Raw genomic sequence first — 25,072 nt, 5'->3', positions numbered from 1 at the left:
GCCCAGTGTCACACAGCTAGTAAATGTCAAGTGTTTGGTATGAGGTCGGATTTGAACTCAGGTCCTCCTGACTTCAGGGCTGATGCTCTATCCACTGCGCCACCTAGCTGCCCCCTTTCATTAAATTTTAAAAGAGCATTTCTCAAGGTTAGGACTTGTGGTGCAGTGGAAAGTATACTGGAATTAGAATCATAGGAAATGGGTTCAAAGCCTTTTACTGCCTGTGAGATATTGGGCAAGTCCCTTATCCTCCCTGGACTTCATTTTCCTTATCTGTAACATGAGGACATTGGACTCAGTGGCTTCTGAATTCCAGTTCAGCTCTAGATATATGTTCCTTTGGTTTTGGATGGGTAATTTTCATCTTGTAGGTTTGTTCTTGCAGATTTAGATGAGCATATAGACTTCAATTCAACATTAGGTGGATTTTTAAAAAGGGTTATTAATGATATTTAAAACTTTTTTCAGGTGGTGATGGCAGTTGCTCAGCTGTATTGGCATTTATCACCAAAATCTGAAGCTGGCATTATTTCGAAATCATTAGTACGTTTACTTCGTAGTAATAGGTGGGTCATTTTTTTTCTTTTTTCCTGTTTCTACAGAACCTGTGTTCAAGTAATTATCATTTGACTTTCATTTGTTATGTGAATTTGGATCTAGGTATTACAAAGCAGACTTTAGATCACAAATTGATAATCATAAAAGTTTATCAAAAGTGATGTCAGGTTTAGTGGTAAATATTGATTTTTTTTCCCACCAGCAAGGGCTTAAAAATCTAGTACCTCATTATTTTAAAACAAAGAAAAAGGAATTGTGGACAGTTTTAAGGTGCATAATTCTGGAAATTAATTTTCTTTTCTCCCTTTTTGCATTTAAAAAGTTTTATTGATAACTTTTTCTTTTACATTGCATTCATATCTAAATATACCTCTGCCCCCATCACTTACCCAGTGAGCCCTCTTTTATAGAAAGATTTTTTAAAATATTCAGTAAAAACAAACTGTCATATCTCACAGCATATGCATCTTTTATGCTTATAACCCCTATAAACTTTTCAGTGATAGGAGGGAGTACATTTTCTCTTCTCCAGGGGCAAGTTTGTTTATAATTATATAACATCAAGTTTTATTCTGTTTTTTCCAATTATATTATTCTGGTCATTATATATATTGTTTTCTTGACTCAGCTTACTTTTTCCTCATTGCTTCAAGTCTTCCCATATTTCTCTGAATTCTTCAATACTCACTGTTTTTTAACTGCACAATTATATTTTATCTCATTGATATACCACAATTTATTTATTTGCCAATCTTTAGGAATCTAGTTTGGAAGTGTGTGACTTTTTTCAAATGTCACTTAATGTCAGATTGGCTTACTTAATATTTTGAGTTTAATTTTTTTTTGTGGCAAATAGTAAAAAAAAAATTTCCATAAAAATTTGGTATTTCCAAAAAAGCTTTTTAGTAGGATATGCAAGCTCATCTCTTTAAATATTAAATATATTTCCGATTTCCCTTACTTATCCTTTTAAGTAGTATCATTTTATTGGAAAATATGTCTAGTCAAAACTCTTCCTTTTATTTCTAGGGAGGTACAGTACATTGTTCTACAGAATATAGCGACTATGTCAATTCAGAGAAAGGTACGCATATCACATATAGTTTAGGAAAATGCCAAATGGATATGCCATTAATCTTCTTTTTTCCTTTAAAAAATTAGGGCATGTTTGAACCTTATTTGAAGAGTTTTTATGTTAGGTCAACTGATCCAACCATGATCAAGACACTGAAGGTATGTATTTTTCAATTTTCTAGATATTCTCCTATTGTTTGATGTATGAAAAAATGGATAAAACAAAGAAGCAAACACAAGATTCTAGACTTTGGAGGTTATAATCCTAATGTAAGAAGCTTAACTGTATTTAAAACTTTCATACCACACAAAGACCCCCCCCACACCCATACACACCCACACACACCCCATAGTGTATTCTAATCAGTATTTTTCCCTCATCCAGCTTATACTAGTATGCTTCTTAGTTTATCTGGAAACTGAATGTAGATAAGGGAAAAGGGCCTGGAGAAACCATGCTTCTTGTTGATCAATACTAAGCCCTACTACTTGCTGGTGACTGCAGTAAATGATATCAACAAGGCATATGTGGTATTAACTATTATTTAGATTCTTTAGCTATCTCCTCTTTCCTGTCTCTCCCCCCTCAAATAAAAAAACTGGTTATTGGCCCCTGGGATTTTGTGCTTACAATACTTCTTGTTAGCTGTAATGCTTAGTAACAGTAAATCCCACCATTTATATAGTGTTTCTTCACTATAGTTCTGGAGTTGTATTATTGTTCCCATTTTACATTTGATGAAACTGAGACTAGGAAATGACTTGTATAGCCAATAGTGTTAGATCCATATTTCACATAGTCTAAATCTTGCTTCTCCATGTCCAGTGTTCTTTCCACTAAACCCTGTTGTGTACAGATGAGATGAACAGAGATGTAATAAAAATGAGTGGAAGCTTATATCCTGTTAGGTTTTTTTCTGTAAACATTTAGCTATAAAAATCCAATACAATTTGTCCATTTCTTCCATAGAGAAATGTGTATTCCCTTAAATGTTTCATATAAAATAAAATATAAAAGAAATAAATAGAAGAGTATATGTGAGTGTGAGATCTATAGTTCTATTCTCACTGTATAAGACCTTTTAAAAATGTGGCTTAGTTTACTCTAGATTTCCCTGTAGTGCTAAATACCAACTTTTCAATTCACCTGTAATTTCTTTTTTATGTTAAGGGTGCATGTCATCCTTCCCGAAGGGCTAATGCCTAATAAACAGTAATTTAATTTGAAAAGTTAATGCTCGACGTCTCTCTCCTTTAGACTTTAGAATCTTGGGGGCAGCTAGGTGGTACAGTGGATAGAGCGCTGGCCCTGAAGTCAGGAGGACCTGAGTTCAAATCCGGCCTCAGACCAAACACTTGACACTTACTAGCTGTGTGACCCTGGGCAAGTCACTTAACCCCAATTGCCTAAAAATAAATAAATAAACAAATAAAAATAGACTTTAGAATCTCAATTTTGAAGGGACCGTATATATTATCTCTACAAGGGGTTTCTAATCCTTTTTGTTTCGTGTACCTGTTTGGCAGACTGGTAAAAACCAGTGCAGCCCTTCTTGGACTGATGTTTTAAAATTTATATAGGTTTACAAAGGAAGCCAGTTTTATTGAAATTACAATTTCATAAGTTAAGAACTCCTGATCTAGACTAACCCACTCCTGAATAGGTCTCTTCTCTATCCTTCTTAAAGACCTATTTCCCAAGGCAAAACTGTTCAATATTTGGACAGCTTTAATTCTTGGGAAGTTTTACCTTATTTGGTGCCAAAATAAGTTTCTTTGAATGTTCTACCCAGTACTCCTAGTTCTGCCCCCCTGGGGCCAAGCTGACCAAGCCTAATATGTATTACTCTTTCCTTCTTCTCCCTTCCTATCCTCTCCCGAGTGTTTCCTTCTTTAAAGTGAACATCCCAAATTCCTTCAACTAGTTTTCCTGTGGCTTAATCTTTAGTCATTTCACCATCCTGATGTTCCTCCCCTGGTTGTCCCTACTCTCACTAAAAATGGCAGTTAGAAGTAAATATTACTGAGAATGCCCCATTTGCAGGCTTGGATACTATGCCTCTTTTAATACAAATGAAGATTTTATTAGATATTTTGGCTGTCATATCACACTGTTGATTTATTGAGTTCATAGTAAGTACCCACAGCTTCATGAGGCTATCTGTGGCCTTTATAAAGTCTAGCAGATTTTTTTTTTTAAAAGGCTAGCAGGTGCTAGCCTGCTCAGAATTAAGCATCTCTTTTATCCTTTAAAATTGTGTTTTTATTACATGCCTATATTCCTCTTCTTTTTTCTCCTGAGAGTCAGTGGGGTATGGTCAATAGAATGCTTACTTGGAGGTATCAAGACTTGAGTTTGAGGCTTGCTTGTAACAACATTTGTGTAGCATTATGACTATGGACAAGTACTTTAACCTTTTGAGTCTCAGTTTCCTAAACTGTAAAAATAGGTTTTTACAGTATCTTTATTAAATGCCTTAGGGTTGTGAGGCTTAAGTGTGACAATATATGCAAAGCACTTTGAGAATGTTAAAGTGCTATGTAAATGTCATCCATTATAATTGCTATTCTGGACAAGAACAGAAATCTTGGAAACAAAGTAACAGTGCATATCTCTAGCTCTGGACCAGTCCTAGTTTTTTTCCTCAGGAATAAGTTAGAGTTATTCAGTCTCTAACTTATAGTTAGTAATTCCTGTTTTCTCTATCAACTACTTTCTCACCTTTTCTTCTTTCCTGAGTAACTTTATTGACATTGAGTAAGTCTCTGTAATGTGATAGATCTAGTAGCAATTTTAATTGTTCTGTTTGATAGCTTGCCATAGACCACTGGTTATTGAACAAACCTTTTTTCCCCCCTTTCTCAAATAATAATTTAGTAGAGCACCTATTAAATATTTTCCTACTGTGGTTTCTAAATAGCATAGAAAATGCTTTATGTTGTGGATGAATTGAAAGGTGAAAATTACCTTTTTTTGTTAGAGTCAGTTATTTAGTTTTATACTTAAACACCAAATAAAATGAGAATTTCCATATGTAGAATAGAACAAAAAGAGGGATCACACACAAAACTGTGAATCTCTGTAATATACAGCTTGATTTTCCTTTTAGGTATATAAATCCATTCAACGTATAGCTTCCTGTCTTTCTTGCCTGTGTTTCCTTCTGGTCTTCCTTCTGATCATTTCTGTGCATTTAAGCATAGATCAGTGATCTTTTCTTTTCCTTTGAAGAAAAAGAAAAACAAAATTCCAATAACACATGTGTAATCAATCAAAACAAGAAAATGAAAATCCTTAAAGATAATATTAATGAAATATGGCAAAAAAAAATACAGGGACACAGATGAGACTTAAATCATACAACATCTATAGAAATTTGGTATTGTTAATTTTTATAGAAGCAGAATTGCCACAGAACTGTTATTTTAATCCACATTTATAATACAGTTGAAGTTGACTTTGCTTTTCATTTATGACTTTTGTTATTTAGACATCTTAATTTTCACTGAGAAGAGTCCTAATATTTTAGACAAATATAGGAAATTTCTCTTTGTATTACTTAATTTAAAAACTTGGTATATGACCACGACTTTCTACTAACTTAGAAGCCCAGGTATTAATACTTGAAATGAGAAATGCAAAAGTGAAGAAAGTGACTCCTAAGAAGATGACTAGGACAGGTAAACTGAGTAAAGGTCCAGTAACTCTGAAATGGACTGGATTTCCCCATAGTGAATCAACAAAAAAATCTATGTAAAACTAGTTTTATTAGGGAAGAGTTGACAAAAACCAAATTGAGCAGCCTTGATTCTTGTATTAGTTGTAAAAATCCTTTTCCAAGGTCATGACCCTTTAAATTGTTCATGCTGTTTGTTTTTTGTTATAGCTTGAGATATTGACAAATTTGGCAAATGAAGCCAACATATCAACGCTCCTTCGAGAATTTCAGGTTTGTATACAGAACTCTTGTACTCCAGTACTATACTTTGATAAAATGTAATCTTCTCTAGAGCAGAGATTGTTTCATTATTTTTATCTTTGTATATGTCATATTAAAAGTAAAATACGTGCCTGTTACTTGACTTGATATCAAGAAAACTTGGTGTTTATTTCTATTTGAGTCTTTGTCAAATTTTAAATATTTATATAAATAAAATGCAGATTGATAACTAGGAAATCACCATATTCAATAAAAAATTATAAATCAGAATGTAACATAACAGAAAAGGGAATTATAAAGTAATATCCTCATAGATTTGGATAAACTATGGAGCAGTCTTCATTTTAAAAATTATGCTGCTAAGGGTGATTTTCAACAGGTGTGACTGGAAAGTATCGGTGCCTAAAGGTCTTATTTGCTTTTTGTACCATTAAAAAGTGTTCAGTTTGTGGTTGTAGTTACTACATGCAAAGTCTGCCCTCTTTGATACTCTACTTAAACCTCATATTTCAGTCAAGAATCTCACCCCCTAAAAAACAGTCATTTCCTTCATCTCTTTGACCTGTTTGTTTGGATTTGTTTCTCAGAAGTTTGTAACTATGCCATGTTGAAGTAGATTTTTCATTGTTTCCCTATAATGCTTGTCCACCTTACTTGCAGTTCTTTCTTTATCTAGTAATATATAACTTGTTTCTATAGCTTGTTTGCATTCTTTCTTCACGTATGTTCAGTTGACTTGTGTTGGAAATAGATATGTACTCCTCGAGGACAGGGCTGTTTTTTGACTCTTTTAAACAGCTCAGCACTTAGCTCGTGCCAGTGTTTTTTCAGTGCTGGGCTATTATGTCTTAGTGTGGCTATCTTGTCATTAAATGTTAAGATTATTCTGTAAGGTCTCTTTTGAAAGTTGATTCCATTTTTATGTTACTTTTATCATGTATCTAGTTAAATCAATAGGTATATTTGTATACTATTTGTATGTGGAGGTATAGGACCACTTTGACTTTTTGACTACCTTTCAATTTGTCTTAAGTCTTCCTTTATATTTTTCTTCCCTTTTTTCCTTTAAGCAGCATTGAAAAAATTATTTTCCTCTTTTTCTATAATACTCATAACTAAAAACAATTCACTTTACAATAAAGGAAAAATTTAATTATTTCTAATTTTGCAGCCCCTAAATTATTTAGAATGTTAAAATAGAACATTTCTATCTTTTGGCATACTTAATAAAATCTTATTTTATCTTTTTAAAACTAGAAGACTGAATAAAAATTCAAATACATAAGTGAAAAAGCTTATTCAAATTTGAAAGGATCATAGATTCCTCCATGTTCTATTTGCAAGATGTTCATTTAAAAAAATTTTTTTTGCAAGATGTTAATTTAAAAACTCTATGTTAAATATAATTTGTGTAATGTATATATTTTTTAATTGCTTTCAGAACTTGATAAATACTTTTTCTTAAATATGTAACTTTGACATTGTGTTGGCAAAGTTTTTGCATGTTTGTCATTTTCTGTGATCACCTTCCTTTTTTTCTTTCACTTTTACAGTTACTATTGTCTGTTCTGTTTGTCTGAAAATCTAAGGAAAGTTATTATGAAACAAATCCTTATTGAAGGTTAAGTAGTGTTTTATGTGTGTTGTGAATTGATACTGCTGAAGATCATCATAATAATACTGACAGATTTCTTCTCTGTCACTGATTTTACTTCCCTTCTTATATTTTGAAAATAAAATATGTGTCATCAGGCTATATTATTTCCTTTTTGCTTTTTCCTGTTCCTTTCAACCCCCCAATTCTTTGATTTGGTCTCCTGGAAAAAAAAAATCGTTCTTTGAGTCAGGTAGGTTGGTTATTCATAGATTCACAGATGCTGCTGGTTAAATGGACTGAAACCTCCCTGAAGAGAGAGTTCTCATCAACTCCTTCAACCTTGCACTCAGACTAATTGCTGTCTTTGGGTGACTGCCCCCCACTATCTCTCGGGCAGTCAGAAACCACTGTGGCCACAGGTGACTGGAGCTGGCATAAAAGCACATTCTTTAAATGAAAACCCGAAAACCCAAGGCATAGATAAGATATTAGTGTAACTTTGTTGCTTTGTAAATTATATAATTTTAGAAGGCATACCTATTTGATAAATGTTATAATTTTTTCTTGATAAGACCACAGTGCATAGGTAATGGATAAATTTGTCATGATTTTTCACTTAATAAGACTGATAGCTAATGGAACTCCTCTTTTCTTTAGACCTATGTGAAAAGTCAAGATAAACAGTTTGCTGCAGCTACAATCCAGGCTATAGGCAGATGTGCAACCAACATTTCGGAAGTAACTGATACATGCCTTAATGGCCTGGTGTGTTTGCTGTCCAACAGGGATGGTAAGGAAGCTTCTATTTTGTTTATAAGTACATAATAGTTTGAACCTTTTTGGATGGATCTACAGATAATAGCACAATTAGGACTGTCATATAGTGTGGTTTCTGTGGTTTTGAAACACTTGTAATAAAAGCAATGTAGCATAGTAGTTGTATCAAGTACTGTTTGAGCCTTAAAGCATTTTTGTCTTTTTTTTTTAATTATGTTTAATTTGGAAATGGTGGTAAACATATCTTTTTATCACTATCTACAAGTGATCATGCAGTTTTATTTCTTGTAGCTCTTAAAAATGTACTTCCTCTGAGGTACCTTTTCACAAGAAATTTTTTTTCCTCCATTCTAATAGGTTATGAATGTTGTATAATAACTGTTCACCTGCAGAGGGTGCTGAAAGCAGGCAAATGCATTTTTTAAAAAATGTAGAATTGATGAGATTAAAAATTATGGTCAGTATTTAAGTTAAACCCTTCAAAGTTGGTTTGGTTCTTAAAGCAATTTTGCAATTAACTTAAATTAGAATTACAGGTCATTAGGTTGCAAAATTTAGGTGGATATAAGCAAAGCAAAATGTAAAAATATTGGCAACGTAGGTAGCTAAAAATCCATTAAAATTATCTAGTCAGTTTTTGGTGATATATTCAAACTTTAAGATGCCTTAAATTTTTAGGAACGTGACTGAAGAGTAAATAGTTACTTTTAGAAATAAAAGGAAAAAACTACTAGCTAAAGAAATTTTTATGATAATTTCCTTTGAGAAATTTTTTATTAATAATATTTGTTTTTGAAATCTTAGATTTTGCTTAGTGAAAATATTGTTCTGTGGGCAAAATATAATGGAATTATTTATGAAATTATGAATATTACAGGTATTCATATATGCACATATACTACATATGTATACTTGTGTAATTTAAATGTAATACCCATCAGGCTGAAAATTTTATATGGTGAAATATTTTTTATAATTTTTCTAATGAGAAGATTGTCATGTAAATAGCTCAATTTTGCAAATAGCCTTCTCCTCATAAAAGTCTTTATAAATATATAAAATAATTTATTTTAACTATTCCAGAGCAAAAAAATAGAAATGAAATTTAACTTCAAAGTAATTTTATGGATGTCATTTAATGCGAAAAGAAATAAAATTGCAAACTTACAGAAATTCAACATAGGTTAAAAATGTAATTAATTTAATCTTTTTCCAAATGGGTTAAGATTTTTTTTTTACTTTTCCATTTAGTCAAAATATTATTTACTGTGTTGTAGTTCACATTTTAATTGCCTCAATTCCCGTAACATTTTCACTTAGTCTTGTGATTCAACATTTTAAGCAACCCAGACTTTTTTGTAAAAACTTTTTTGACTAATTTAAAAATAATCAAGGTAGCATTATTTTAAAGTAAGAACTGTTTACCAAACCTAATTGTTTATATTGTCAGTAAATTTAGTCATGATTTAGTTCAGATGTGACCACAGATACTAGAATGTGCACTTCTTAGGAAATATTTTTTCATGTAAATATTTTCTGCATTTTGTTATTTTGAAGAACTTTAGTTTACCTCAACATTTATGTGCACCCAAAATGTCAAGAATACTTAGTGTTAGGTTTCGTCTTTCCACATTGTTTACCATATGTGTTGCTATTTAATTCACGGAAAGACAAAACTAGATTGGTGTTTTGAACAAGTAGAGTGTGCCTTGTAAGTCAAGACCTATTATCCTAGTATGTCAAGGAGTGCTCATATTGTTATTCTCTAATTCAAATCACACAGCTTCCATTTTTAAATTATTACTCTTTATAAATGCATAAAATTGAATTATTTATAATTAATCTTTTACAAATTTTTTGTTGGCTAGAAGTACATTATCTTGTTCTTTTTTCTGCATCCATATGGTATTTTTATGATTCAGCTTTTAAGAAATATACATATATCTGTATCATTAGCTAAATCTACACCTGCATTTATATCTACATCTGCATTGTTACATACATATATAAGGATTTGGCCTTTTTTTCAAGTTAACCTATTTTTCACATGATATACTTTTAATGTGAGATGAGATTTTGTCATTTCTATCTTTAATATAGGAATTACTGCTTTCATTTGGAAAAATTAAATACTGACTTTGGGAAATTATCCAAAACATTAACAGTTATGAAAAAAAAAAACCTTATTAGATTAGCTTTTCTTTAAAAATTGAATTAAATGCTCAAAATTTACCTTGCCCTAATTTTGACCCTGTATATAAGTATTCTAAAATTACATTAGGATGAATACAAAAGCCAGCCTCTTATAAGAGTTGTGTCATGAATGCTAAAGCTCAGTTTCTGGAGAGGAAAGCTAAGTATAACAAAAAGGTCTAAGCTGTATTATGGGAAAAAAGATGATCAAGGAAGGCCTTGAACTACTATTAGTGCTTTTTCTTGGACAATTTTTGATTGAATCGTGTTAACTGGCTTTAATAAGCCACTTAATTTAGCACCCTTAGCTCTGTGTAACTTTTCACTATTTCAAAAAATCAAAACTTCCATCAAAAAACTGAAAATTTTTCCTTGTTAAGGTTATTCAGAATAATATGATGCAAGCTCTCAAGGCACTTCCGAAACTGTTTTGGGCAATGGTACCTTCTTGGAATTATATATAACCTTTTCAGGTCACTCCTTTGACTTGAACAGTATTTTCATATGATTTTTTAAAATCCCATTATTTTTTCATGACACCTCCTAGATATCCTGGAAACATTATTATTTCAAGAAATCTGCTTGTGGATTTTTCAGGGGCGATTTCTGTACCTCCTTTTATCCCTAAGTGATACTTGGTGAATCATTGGTCTGCAGTAAGAATGGTTGGCTGCAGATTCACAGGTTATGTTTTTCATGTTAACAAATTTGTTCATTCTATAAATGTTTATTCAAGTAGCTACTGTGTGTGAAGTGTAGTGTTATGTGACGTCCCTGCCCTGAAGAAGTTTAAAATCTTTTAAGAGATCTAAAATTCATTAATTTTTGAAAAACATTTTACATGCACAAGCAAATATATGATAAATTGCTAAATCTGTGATAAACTAAAGTTCACTCTAAATTCAAAGAAGAAAGAAGCCAGTGATCCAAGAAGGCTTCATGGAAGAAGTGGCGTTTCAAATAGACCTTCAGAAGGTCGTGGAGTAGGATACGATGTAATATGCAAGATGATTTTGCCCACCCCCTTGAAACTATTCCTCCAGATAGCTTTATTTCCTATAAGATGCTGTGCTTACGTAGCTTCTATCCATACATTTCTAGGAAATTCTTTCCTGGGACTGTAGGCCTTGTTACCTACCCTTCTTTTTTGTTTCTCTACCATTTTCATGGTTTATGAAGAATTTTCTGGGACACTTCTTTCCCTAGTATGCCAGTTATGTACTCCCTTATTCATTCAAAGCCCCTTCCAATTTCATAAGACCTGAAGGTTTAGCTTTTCAGTACTACAGAGTTGGTTCTTCTTAGGCATGGATAATTGGTATTATTGTCCTACATGGTATATTATTGCAGATCTGTCCCTCCTTTTGCACCTTCTAAATACCTCCATTCTGGAAACTTCATTTTCCTTGGCCAGTTGAATAGGATTTTAAAGTCAATCAGTGATCAATGATCAAAGGAAATCAAGTTTGGTAAAATTTTATGTTGCCTTTTCAGTTATAAATGAAAGCTACTAGTATGTAGCCTAAGAGGTAGCATAGAGTGGCAGCTGTAGGATAAAAGGACCAAGGTTCAGACTCCACTGCCCATGTGACTTCGATCAAATCTCTTGATAAGTAGCTCAGCTTCTCCATTTGTCAAGTGGGAGAGTTGGACTGGTTATCTCTTGGATCTCTTAACAGCTCTAAGCCTTTGACTCTATGAGTATATGTTGCTTTCTTTTAGGGGTAGAACTGAATCAAGGGGACACTAATCTGGACTCAGGTTCATCTCACAAAGGAAAACTCTTGAGTAGAAAGTGATGAGACACTTGAGAAAAAGGGAATGTGTCATTTTGGATAGAGTTCATAATAGCAAAGGAAAAGAATCCTTAGTGTAGTTAATCTTTCATGAAACAGATTTTGAAAAGTCAGAGAAAGCATAGATGTGGTTCTATGGCCAAAGGTCCTAACAAGAAGACTATTCAAGAGATGGAAGGCATCTGAAATGAAATTCTGCCTACATAATCATAGATTGCTCCTATTAAGAAAAAAGAAAGGAAAATATCACATGTAACTGCATAATGTAAAGCAAAAGGATAGCAAATATCATTGATTAGAGACTCAAGGTTTAAAAAAAAATCATGACTGGCTGATTAAGAAAAAAACAAAACAATGAAATAGACTGGCAATCACAATTTTGTGATGCTAGAATTATGTAAGCAGAGGATAAATAGGCATTTGGGAATTTTGTATATTCTTACATAGGGTCAGAGTTTGAATTAGATGACTTTTAGATATGTTCTTACTCTTAATTCTGAGATTGTGTTGCTTTAGCATCAGCTTTATTTGTAATTTGACTTTCTGTTGCTTTTCTTTATAGTATGAATTTACTTTTGCCAAGCAGTTTGCATTCGCATTTGCATCTGTTATTTTCAGCTTCAAAAACTGCATATTTCATTCAAGTGATTACTACCTGTTAAAGAATAAGCACTGAAATGCATGATTTATAAGTCTTAGAACAGCTTGCCTATTTAAAATCCTCATTAAAATGTGCAGGAGAATGTATTACTGAACCAGCCGATAATCTCTAAATCTTAAAAACAAAATGGAAGGGGAGCAAAAGAAATACAAAATCAGTATCTTAATCTTTTAACAGAAATAGCTATAATATACATCATTATTGAAGTAGATTTGTCAGTTCTTATACTTGTCATGGCCAAAGTTTCTACTCTTTTTATTTAATGACCAAGGTAACATTGTGGTGAGACATTGTCTGATTGTTAAGCCCTGGTATTAAAAGCAAGGTAACTTTGAAATTGGGAGTGGTTCACGAGGCTGGCCGTCCAGCAGTGGCTGCTTTCTTTGCTAGACTCTCTGCCTTTGCTGTCATTGCCTCCCTTTACAGAGATAGGATGTTGGTGTTTTAAGTGCTAAGGCCTCACAACTTTCCTAATATACCCCTGATTCCCCTTCATCTCTTTAGTATTTTGAGAAAAACATCTTGTTGAAAAGCTATTAGGACATTTAGATTTTGTTTTTATTGATCCATATGAGATGTAGAATATTCTTTGTCAGCTTTGTCAGACAGTTAGAAGACATGCGTTTTTTCTCCTGGCTTTCCTCCTTCAAAGTTCTGTGGCTTTGGATAAGACACTTAACTTCTATGAGGATCAGATACTTAATCCATACAGTAGGGAAGGTGGGTGACCGATGGTGAATTTCCTTCCCAAGCAGGATTGTGAGCATTAAATGAGGCAATGTATATGAAAGGTTTTGGAAACTGAAGTGTTACACAAAGGTATGGTAACAGTTGTATGAGGTCGATAAGGAGAACCATGTTCTGTGCCAAGAGTGTGAGCTGTGCCAACTGACTCCCTCAGTTAGCCTCCCTTCCCTGTGCTATTAGGGGATAGAGAAAGAGCACCAGCAGTAGAAATGTAGGGCAAGAGGCCGTAGAAACTGCATTAACTTACTTGTGGTAAGCACTAAACCTAAGGTTTTTATAGCATGATCGTAGTACCACATAGTCTTTTAAAAGTTTGGAGCATTTTGTTGTAGCTAGTTTATATGTTGAACAAGAATACATGACTACACAAAGTTTTCAATGTGGGAGAATTCCTGCCGCCATAATATTTGCTTCTACCAAACCGTATTGCAACCCATCTGTGACTTATTTAAGTGACTTGCTCAGAGTCCCACAATTTCGTAATTGTTATTGGTGAGATATGAACCGTGCTCTTCCTGACACCAAGAGCAACACTATTCACTATGATACATTGCTGCTTGATTAATAAACATATGGTAAATTAACTTAACCATATGGTAATTTAAGATGTTTGTTTTGTGTCTTTATCAGAAATAATAGTTGCGGAAAGTGTGGTCGTCATTAAGAAATTGCTACAAATGCAGCCAGCACAGCACGGTGAGATTATCAGACACATGGCCAAGCTCTTGGACAGTATTACTGTGAGTAACTATAACTTTATATGTAAATTTTCAAAGTAGATTTTTTTTGAGAAGCAGGGTTGTAGTTAGATGAAATAATGATTTGTCACCTGTAAGAAATGAAGATAAACAAGTTAGTAGTAGTCTATTCCAGTAGCTAGTAAGCTGAAATTTCTTTGCCCTCATTGCCAATATTATCAAATTGTCCTTAATTGAAAGTTGCAGATACCACAGCAAATATGGCTTCTGGTTTAGGGCCTGCTTCTCCCTTGTGATGGCTCTAAAGATTTCTCTGCTGATAATCACTAATGATTCCATCAGAAGACAAACTGGAGGTACTAATAGGAAAACTCAAATTGTCATCAAGTATAACCTCATGGATGATAATGGACCAAAAGCTGTGGTTATAGTAATATTGATAATCGTTTTCATGTGGCTTTTAGACTTAGATCTGTACCAGACATTGTATTGGACATATTGAAAAGTTTAATCAGTAAATGAGCCCTTCTTAAATGGCAGGACTGTTTCAACGATATTTAGGTCTTGTAAATATGTTCAGCCTATTAGCTTTGAAGACTTGTTCTTTGAAATTTAGTTTTACCGGTTGGATAAGGGGAGCGACTGAGTGAAAACAGCCTTCCCCAGTAGTTTGTTGATTGTGAGTTGAAGGGGGACAGTTGTAATTATAAAAGAAAACAATTAAACAGAACTATGAACTACCTGGAAATGACATCAGTAGACAGGCCACTTTGGCATGCATAGGCAAAAACATAGCAGTTCATTTAGTTAAAAACATTAAGCAAAATATGACTTACCTGAAAGATACTTAACCTTTTTCGTGTCAAAGACCACTTTGGCTATCTAACAAAGACTATGGAACTCTTCTCAGAATATTGTTTTTAAATTCATAAAATAAAATACATAGAAATGCAAAGGAGAGACTATTTATGCTGAAATAAAGTTATCAAAATATTTTTAAAAACAAATTCTAGGACCCCAGGTTATGAACCCCTGATTTAGAGTCAAGCACAAGCAACCCTGACTCTCCAAATAATTATCACAAATCCAGATCTAAGAATTGTAATCATTATGCATGAACACATTGGGAGACCACATTGTGTATTGGCCTTGTCATCTGTCCCAGTAGATATAAATAGTTGATTCCCCTCAATAGTGTCACCTTCCAACATGAAGGACAATGATAAAGGATAATAATTACTACTAGCCACATTGGAACCACCTTCATAGGACTGTGTTTTATAATCCAAATCAGATTCCTAACAATTCATGAATTTGAGTTCTGACTCCCAAGGTCATCTTTTTGTGATTAATGATTTTTTTTTAAAAAAAAGGCTCTCTCTAGCATTTACATTATCATTGCAACAGTGAAATAGCAATATCAAGTCCAATTTGTTTTTTTCCTGAAAAGATTATAGACAGAATTATTTCTTTTTCTGTATAGCTTTATAGGCACACTTAAGTATGTCTTCTCCTTATTCTCATCAAGGGTGTTACAGATAGATATGATTTGTTGCTCAGCATAGGTCAGTGAAGACCCCTAAGTTCTTGTAAGATGAACATGCTTATTGAAGCCTCCAAAAGTTTTTGCTTGCTAAATTTTAGTAGACCTTTCCTATTAGTATTACAAAATGATGCATTTGTTCTAAGTGAGCAACAGTAGTACACAAAAGTGGCCTGTTAATGATCTGGGTCAGTTAACTTTTATTAATATGTTTCTTATACTGTCCTTTACTATATTATAAGCAATATTTCTTGTATTTTTGACATGTTTTGCATTGCAGAAATATCATTGGAATATACTTGGCATGCCTTGTAGAAGTTACATTATTTAAGTTTAGTGTGCTATGTATATTCTGGTTTGAATTGCTTTACAAGTTTAGCAGAATTTCAGCTTTATGATAGTTATATGAAAGTATATAGAAAGAAGAATTTCTTTTGTTTCTAGTAGTTACTTGGTTCTGTAGTTTAGTGATTATACTCATAAATGAGCTGAACATTGTAGAAGAGATGACATTAACTATGTCTTATGAATAGCACTCAGGATGGGTTTTTTTTTTTTGTTTAGGAAAAAAAACTGTCTTTCTTTGAAAGCTGAAATTTGATAAAACCTTATGAAAGTTGGACCCAATTGATATGAGAACAATGGCTTCCTACTGATTGAAGAGTAAATTCCAAGCTCCTTTGTCTTGTAGTAAGGGCCCTCTACATTCTGGTGCATTAACTGTACTGACAGGGCACCAATCTCTCCTGCTCTTGGAACGAGTTGAGTTAGGGCCACTCACTTCAGCATTTGGAATCAAAACTCTTTTTGAGAGTTCCTCGGAATATAAAAATGTGGAACCATGATCATTTTCTCCCATGCTTTTAAATTCCTACATTTGGTGGCAAAGATCTCTTCAAGTGATTGATTATGTGATAAATAAGCATTTCACATTAGGAAAGTTAAAAAAAAGGAAAATGCCTACATACAAGACTCATGGGTACAAATGAAAATCAAAGGTTCTTTTGTATAACAAGGCCTTAGGAGGGCTGCAGTCAAGAGGTGGGACTACAGTCCTCCAAATCTGTGCAGATATTGAGGTAGTGATCTCTTAAGACAATTTCCCAGGGAAAATCCTGTCTTTGACATGGCTTAGGAACATAAAGAACAAAAGTTCCAAAGTTTTTGACCTAAATTTCTGATTTAACTCTTAATTCTCCTGAACCAATTTCTAGGTTCCCTAAGCAAATTTGCAGAATAGATTAACATCACTTGGGTCCTTTTGTTGAATTCTGTATATCTTGAAGTATCTTAGTGTTATGAGCTGAGCCATCAGGCAGTTGCTCAGAGCTAAAAGTCCTAATATGCTTTGTCCCAAGCTACTTTACCCTGCCTCATTTTTTTTTTTTTTTTTTTACTACTTTCCGGTATTCTCTAACTTACCTAAATCAGTGGTTTTTAAAGTGGAAGATTCAAGGCAGTTCATGGTGATGTGAGAAGAAAATATCAGGTGGTTCAGTGCCATACTCATGTGGCCCATGTGGTACAGTACATATGTAAAGTATGCAGGGAATATTGAAGGAAGAAGTGGAGTTCCACAACATGTGGGGGTTGACAGAGATGATCTCATTTGTTCGTATTGCATATCAGTGTATTTAGTTTATATATGTCCAGGTAAGTAGATGTATTATTTATTTTATTTAGCTGTAGTGAAACCAATACTCACAAAGTAAGAAAAGTAACTTGAACAGATTTCCTTTGAACAAACAACAGTTTGAAGACTAATAATGTGAGTATAAGTGAACAGCCAGAAAATGGCAGAGCTGAATTTTATCTTGCTTGTGGCATGAGCTCATTGTCAGCCACATTACTGGGTAAAAATATCACCATCTAATCAGATGTGACAAGAAATTAGCCAAAAAGATTTGGAATTGTTAAGAAGATTAGGTGAAATGCAGATTTACATCCACTATTGTTAACAATGAACTTCAACCTGTGTATGTTGTACCTTGGGATGTTAGATAATTAGTAAGACATTTACAAACTAAACTTTTGTTGCAGAAATCAGTATAAGTGTGCTGTTTGTTAAAAAATATTATCTACACGCTTAACATAGAAACTGAATTTTCTAACCTGTTTAAATGGCTGCTGAATAGAGTTTCAGCAGGTTTGGACCCTATTTCTTAAGAATGTAAAAATATTACACTTTTGGATTTGTTTGGAAGAAAAATTGATGTCAGTGATGGACATTTTACTAGTTGAATTTCAACAAAAACTCTTCTGACTGGATGGGATTAAAAAATGAATATCATGATTTAGTAAGAACAATGAGGCACTTCTTCCATTAGATCTATGTGTTTTTGTGTGATCTTTTCTCATTTATGACATCTATCAAAACTAAGTATTGAAGGAAGCTGAACTTAGAACTAGGTTTTTGAACATCTGTAGCCAAGACGTTAAACCAGTGTTTCAAAAATAACAATGCATGTTCAATCACTTAATTTTAGTAAGAGCAAAATTTTTGTGGAAATAAAATTTTTTAATGTGAAAATATTTAATTCATCTTTATCTCGTTTTAGAACTTTTTTGTTTTTATAATTCACATGGTACATTCATATGAATTATAAATAAATATTGATATTTTGAGGAATATACTCAAACATTTTTACTGGTAGGCCTACATGATGGAAAGTGTTTGGAAATCACAGATCTAACTAATTATTCCCTGAATATCTCCTAGTTTTTTCTCATTTTTTCCCCTCTCAGTTAAATGCCTACTGTGTGTGAGCACCGGGAAAACAAAAACAAAAGCAAAATACCTTATGCCTTTAAGCTATTAGTACATTGCCTGGAAAGTCTTATTGTGCTACCTCCCTGTTAATACTTTCTAACAATTGTAGACTTTCAGAACTGGAAGGCACCTCAGAAGTGATCTAGTTATAATTGTATTTTGTCAGGAACTACCTCTATAATATCCCTGAGAAAGTAGTCACCTAGTCCAGGGCTTCCTAAACTTTTTCCACTCACGGTCCCTTCAGCCCTTCTTAAACTGTGGGTCACTACCCACGATTTAAGAAGTATTGAATTCTAGTCTCCATTTGAAGACCTCCTGGTGATGAAGAAGTCACCATTTTGTCAGACAGGGCATTCTTCTTTTGGGCAACTGTCATAATTAGGGAAGTTTTTCTTTATACTGAATCACATTTACCTCACCAGCTTCAAACTGTTGCTCCTAGATCTTCCCTCTGGGGCCATATCTAATCTCTCTTCTGTATGACACCCCTTTAAACAGGCAGAGCTGTCATTCCTTTTGATTCCCTTTTACCTTTCTCTTCTCCAATTAATCATCTCAAGTTCCTTTAGTCAAATCTTGTATGACTTGGTTTCGGTATTCCTCCACATTGGTTGTCTCATTCTCATTCCTCCTCTGGACATGTTCCGTTTTGGCCACTTTGCCCATAGACTAGTGCTGTTTTACACAAATGAATTATCATGACACCTGAAATGTGATCTTGAGAACTAACTCTAGTATTCCCAGTGTCTGACTAGGGGAGAGTGCTGTAGGACTATTAACACTCTGGTTTTGTACTTCCTGGTTCAAGGAATGCAGGCCAATATAAAATCCACTTTTTGGGATTGCCACATCACACTGTTGATTCCTTTTGAACAGGAAGTCCATTAAGACACCTCTGTACCCCAGCTTTTTTCACAAGAAATGACTGCCCACATTTTTCCTATCCTGTACTTGTTTAGTTGATTTCTTATTGAACCCAAACATGAGACAAATAAAAAGAGTTAAATCAAAGCAATTGGCATGTTGACTGTATTTATAGCATTCCACCTCTATAGTTCTTTACCTCTCCACCAAAGGAGAAGAATAATTCTTCATATCTTCTCCAAAGCCAAGATTGATCATTATAGTTAGTAATAATTTTAGTGGCTTTAAAAATATCATTGAAATTAGTATGTAGATTTTCTTGTAGGTTGTGCTTACTTATTCTGCCTCAGTTTGTATAAGTCTTCCAGTGCTTCTCTGAATTCCTCATATTCTTACAGTTTAATATATTATTACATTCATATGCCATAATTTGTTAAGTCATTCCTCACTGTCAGGACCTTTTTGAATCCTGATTTTGTCATCCAATATGTTAGTTATTCCTTCTAGCTTCATGGTGTCTGAAAATTTGATAAGCATGTCATCTATTCGTTCATCCAAGTCATTGATAAAAATGTTGAAAAAAGCAAGGGGAAGGGTAGATCCTTGGGGCAATCCACTAGATACCTCTCTCCAGTTTGACATTGGTCTGTTAGTGATTACTCTTGGAGTCCAGACATTCCACCCAGTTCTGAATTTCCCTAACTGTGCTGTCATCAAGCATATATGTCTCTGTCTTGTCCACTAGATATCACAAGAGACTGTCTGATGCCTTGTTGAAATCCAGTTATATTTATTTCAGTAGCATTCCCATTATCTATCAGGCTAGTAACCCTGTCAAAAAGGAAATGAGTTTAGTCTGGCATGACCTGTTTTTGATAAAGCATTGCTTACTCCCTGTGAGCCCCACTTTCCTTTCTAGATATTCAGAAACTATCCCTTTAAGAGTGCTTTTAGGATTTTTGACAGGAATTGACGTCAAGCTCATTGGCATATCGTTTGAAGAATCTGCCTTCTTTACCTTTAAACATTAATGCACTACTTCTCTGGCTCTTCATGATCTTTAAGAGGCTGATCGCACATCATGCCTCACCTACTCCACATTTTAGCCAAACTTTTTAGCATGCTGTTCTCCATACAAGACATTCTCTCTACTGTTTCTTTACTCCGGGACAAATTTTTTTCCAAGTTAGAACCCTCTCTTTTCTCACTTCCTTCATGGCTCAGTTCAAGAGTTACCTCTTTTAAGATACTTTTCATGATTCACTTAGTGCACACCCTCTCCCCATTACCTTGTATTTATTTTCATTTCCCACAGCTCCCTTTCTCTTCTGCAGCAGTGATTGGTAGGAGTGATGAAAATCTTATGTGGACCCTCAAGCTCTTTAGTTCCTTGTCAAGGCCCTCATCATTCCTGGCAGTGTTCTCCAAATTCCTTCTAGCAGACTTATTTATTCCTTTATGAGTTGCTGAAAATGGTAGTCTTCTTCAGGGTTGTATGCCTTGAGAAGTTCTCCCTTCTCCAAATGCATGGTTTGGGAAAGCAGCAGAATTACTTCTTGTTTGTTGCAGGTCAGCATGGCTACCTGGCTGCTGCCATTTATCTCTTCCTTATTTGTTGAGTACTGAATGGTTTCCTTGTTGATGACAACTTTGGATCCCTGTTATCACTCTTTAAGGGAGGGGAACGAGCATCCATTAAAGCATTTAGTAGGTACCAGACACTGTGCTCAGTGCTTTATAAATACTATCTAATTTTATCCCCACAATAATCCTGTGAGGTAGGTACAATTATTACATCATCCCCCTTTTACAGTTGAAGAAACTGAAGCAGACTGGTGAAGGGACTTACCCAGCCAGGGTCACACTGTTGGGAAGTATCTGGGGCCATAACTCAGGTCTTTATGATTCCAGACCCCTATCTATTGTTCCACCCTACTGCCTTTGGAATGTAGGTCCCTGAGAAAGTCATTTACTTAACTTCTCTTTGCCTCTTTCTTCACATATAAAGGGAGTCCACTCCCTTCTAACTCTACATTTCTTTTTTTTTTTTAAATTTTGTATTTGAAAACATATCTATGTTCATTTTTATTTTACTTTCCTGTATGTAATGGAATGTAAGCTCCTCTTGGATATGAATTACTTCATATTTCTCTTTGTGTTTCAAGCACCTAGCCCATAACAGGTGTTTAATAAAATGTTTGCTGATGGGATGAATGATAGCACACAATTTCTAAGTGCTGAGTGAGAAACTGTGACATTCATTCTTGTCCATATTCTTTTTTGCTTTTTTCTTCCCCACATTCTTGCCAGAGGTCTTTGTGCTCCTTTTTTCATAATTCTGATCATCACAGTTAAAAAAGAAGTATTGAAATTGACATGTCATTATTAAAAAAGGGAAAATAAAAACTTAACATGTATATAATAACTTATCCCACAGTTTCAGAAATGTTTCTATTACTTACGATGTTCTGAAAATAGAATGGTGTACCAAACTCACTTTGTGCTTATAGGATCCTTTTTTTGTAGATGATATATTCCATGCTCTTTGGTTTTATCCAATCTTGGATATCCAGTGCTTTCTAAAATTTTAAATTAATGACAACTTTTTTTAGTACCATTTGCCTCTTTTTTTGTTTTGTAAGTGAAAATTTTTATAGCTGCAGAAGTAACAGTACTGTTTCTCAGATTTGCTGTTCATCTTTCATATCTTCCTTACCAAACAGTAATTTCTTTATACTGAGAGCTTCCTGTTTTCTTATGGGTCACAGTCTTCTTCTTGAAATATAACAATGATATTTGTAGAGAGCTTGACACTGATCATTCCATCAGTTTGTTTAAAGGGCAGTTCTTAAATCCTGTCTGTCAGCATCATTTAAAATAAATAAATAAATAAATGAAAGGGTTGCTCCCTTTGTTAATCAACTGTAGTTACAATTGGTGCTGTTTAACTTTTGGCTTAAATTTTACAACTTTATTGACACATTCCCTGGAGTGAAGGTTCAAAGTATCCACTAATTCCTTAGAAACTTGTTGCACAGTGTTCCTGGTATTTATGTTCACTGCTAAATTGCTCCCCAGGTGGCAAATGCACTGGAGCTCCACCAGTATAAACTTGACCTGATAGATCCATGTGCTTGATCTTTGTCCTGCACTTTTTTGTCTTCAGGCTAATGTAAGAGATTTTTTTGTTGTTGTTTTGTTTTTTGTGTCTTTTTTTTTTAACCTGAGCCTTCTTAGTAATTTCCCATTGGTATACTTAGAAAATGGACGTAGAGTCCAAGAAAATGGAAAGCTATAACATTTCACAAAATTTGCAGCTGTGTACTAGACATATTTTGTTATCATCGTGATACTCTTTTCATGCATACTTTTTTCTGACAAATGTAATTCCCCCACCCCACCCCAAGTTCTACAAAAGAAATACATTTAATAAGGTTTTCTTTCTCCTGTTGTTCTTATGTTTTAAATACACAGGTAGGTCCATAAGATGGCCTATCTTTAATCTGACAGAATACTCTTTATGCAACATGTAGAAGTTATCAGTAAGATTTCTGGGATTTCCTTATTTGTTATCCAACTTTCCTAAAAACGTTTTCTTTATCAGTAAGATCTTTCCGTTTTCCTCACTAGTCTTTATTTTCCTTCTGATGCCAACTGCATAAATATTTTGGGACTTTTTAGATTTTTTTTAAAAATAAATTTATTTATTTATTTTCAACTTTCAACATTCACTTCCGTAAGATTTAGAGTTCCAAATTTTCTCTCCATCTCCCCCCCCAGCCCCATGTAAATTGATAAAGGCTCAACATATATATTCATAGTAAACATGTTTTCACCTTAGTCATGCTATAAAGAATTCCAAATTAGAACCAATGGGAGAAACCACGAGAAAGAGGAAACGAAAAGAGAGCAAATAATATGCTTTCATCTGTATTCAGACTACATAGTTCTTTTTCTGGATGTGGACAGCATTTTCCTTCATGAGTCTTTTGGAGTTGTCTTGGATCCTTGCATTGCTGAGAGGAGATGAGTCTATCAAAGTTAGTCATCACACAATGTGGCTGTTACTGTGTACAATGTTCTCCTGGTTCTGCTCACTTCACTTAGCATCAATTCATACAAGTCCTTCCAGGTTTTTCTGAAGTCTGCCTGCTCATCATTTCTTATAGCACAGTAATATTCCATTACATTCATATACCACAACTTGTTCAGCCATTCTCCAACTGATGGGCATCCCCTCAATTTCTAGTTGTTTGCCACCATAAAAAGAATTGCTATAAATATTTTTGTACATGTGGGTCCTTTTCCATTTTTTATGATCTCTTTGGGATATAGACCTAGAAGTGGTATTGCTGGGTCAAAGAGTATGCACAGTTTTCTAGCCCTTTGTGCATATTTCCAAATAGTTCTCCAGAATGGTTGGATCAGGTCACAACTCCATCAGCCGTGCATTAGTGTTCCAATTTTCCCACATCTTCTCCAGCATTTATAATTTTCTTGTTTTGTCATGTTAGTCAGTCTGATAGATGTAATGTGGTACTCGAGGACTTTCTTTTTTTAATCAACAACTGATTAAATACAAGGTGAAAAGACGCCATGTTTCTCAAAGAGTTCAAAATTAGCTAAGACACAAAATATGTGCATAGGAAGGTATAACATTGAAAAGGGGGAAACGAAATCTAATAGGGGAAACATAAACACTTCATAAATCACTTATTCATTCGAAGTTCTTAAATAATTTTTGGTATCACCATTACTAGGAATTATTTTTTCTTTTTACAAAATTTAAATTCAGATACACTTTGAGGCTTGCAAATTATTACGTTCTTGGCTAAATAAACACTTACCAGAACTACTTTGTCTAGTTACCTACTTCTCTTCAATATATACCTGATACCCTTCAGCACTATCCTCCTCTAACTTCATGAGGATAAATTTTGCACATCATTGCTTCAGGGAGCTGAACTCTCATCTTTGTAAGAATCTTCTCCACCAATAGTCACCTAGTTGTCACCTAATAAGTGTCTTAGAAAGTTGCTTGGGGTTCAGAGAGGTTGTGACTTGCTTATCAGTGGTAGGATTTGAATCCAGATATACCTTACTGCAAGTTCATCACCTCCACACTGTGCCTACCAGACATTTTTGACTTGATATGTCCTGTAGGCATTTCAAACTGTGTATTTCCAAAACTAACATCATTATATTCTTTTTGAATGTCACCCTTGTACTAATCTCCGTATATCCGTCGAGGGGACTCCTGTTGTCCCTGTCACCGAGCTTCACAGACTCGATGTCATTTTCAGCTCCTCACTCTCACCTCACAGTCTCAGTTTGCACATCTTGTCATTTCTGCCTCTGCACCATGTTTTGCATCTGTGCCCTTCTCTCCATTCGTGTAACCCCAAAGCCAGTTCAGGATCTCATTATCCCTTATTCCTCCTTCCCCTTGCTTTCCATCTTCCCTTTGCGTGTTGTCTTCCCCCACTTGAAAGTAAGCTCCTTGAAGGCAGAGATTCTTTTTGCTTGTTCTTGTATCCCCGATGCCTCACATAGTGAGTGCTAAATAAATGCTTGTTGTTACTTACATTTTAAGTGGATATTTGATGTAGCCTCTCTATTGGTTTCTCTTTTTGAAGTCCTTCCCCTCACCAATTCATCCTTGACCAAGATGTGTAAGTAATTTTCCAGAAGTGCAGGTCCGTGTCACTTCCTTCCTTAGTAAACTCTAGTGGCTCCATTTCCTCCAGGATCAGATAGAAACTCCTCTCCTTTACATTTAAAGCACATCATAGCTGGCTCCCAACCTCCCCTTCCAATGCTGTTGTTCTTTTCCATGCAATTCTGTAGTCC

At 34.2% G+C, this 25,072-nt stretch overlaps 1 protein-coding gene across 1 annotated transcript in view; it reads left to right on the top strand.

Annotated features, from left to right (window-relative positions):
- AP3B1 (adaptor related protein complex 3 subunit beta 1) overlaps positions 1-25,072 on the top strand; it is a 338,444-nt gene that overhangs the window by 157,303 nt on the left and 156,069 nt on the right. The window contains exons 9-14 of the mRNA XM_027863441.1: positions 469-566; positions 1,588-1,642; positions 1,720-1,791; positions 5,520-5,582; positions 7,828-7,960; positions 13,975-14,084. Coding sequence (XP_027719242.1) covers positions 469-566; positions 1,588-1,642; positions 1,720-1,791; positions 5,520-5,582; positions 7,828-7,960; positions 13,975-14,084 — 531 coding nt within the window. The remainder of the gene's footprint in view (positions 1-468; positions 567-1,587; positions 1,643-1,719; positions 1,792-5,519; positions 5,583-7,827; positions 7,961-13,974; positions 14,085-25,072) is intronic.

This window comes from Vombatus ursinus, unplaced genomic scaffold, assembly GCF_900497805.2.
Source record: "Vombatus ursinus unplaced genomic scaffold, bare-nosed wombat genome assembly UNPS02014772.1, whole genome shotgun sequence".
In the NCBI taxonomy this organism is placed as follows: Eukaryota; Metazoa; Chordata; class Mammalia; order Diprotodontia; family Vombatidae; genus Vombatus; species Vombatus ursinus.
Note: the sequence above shows the minus strand (reverse complement) of the source record. Positions and strands in the feature narration are given on the sequence as shown.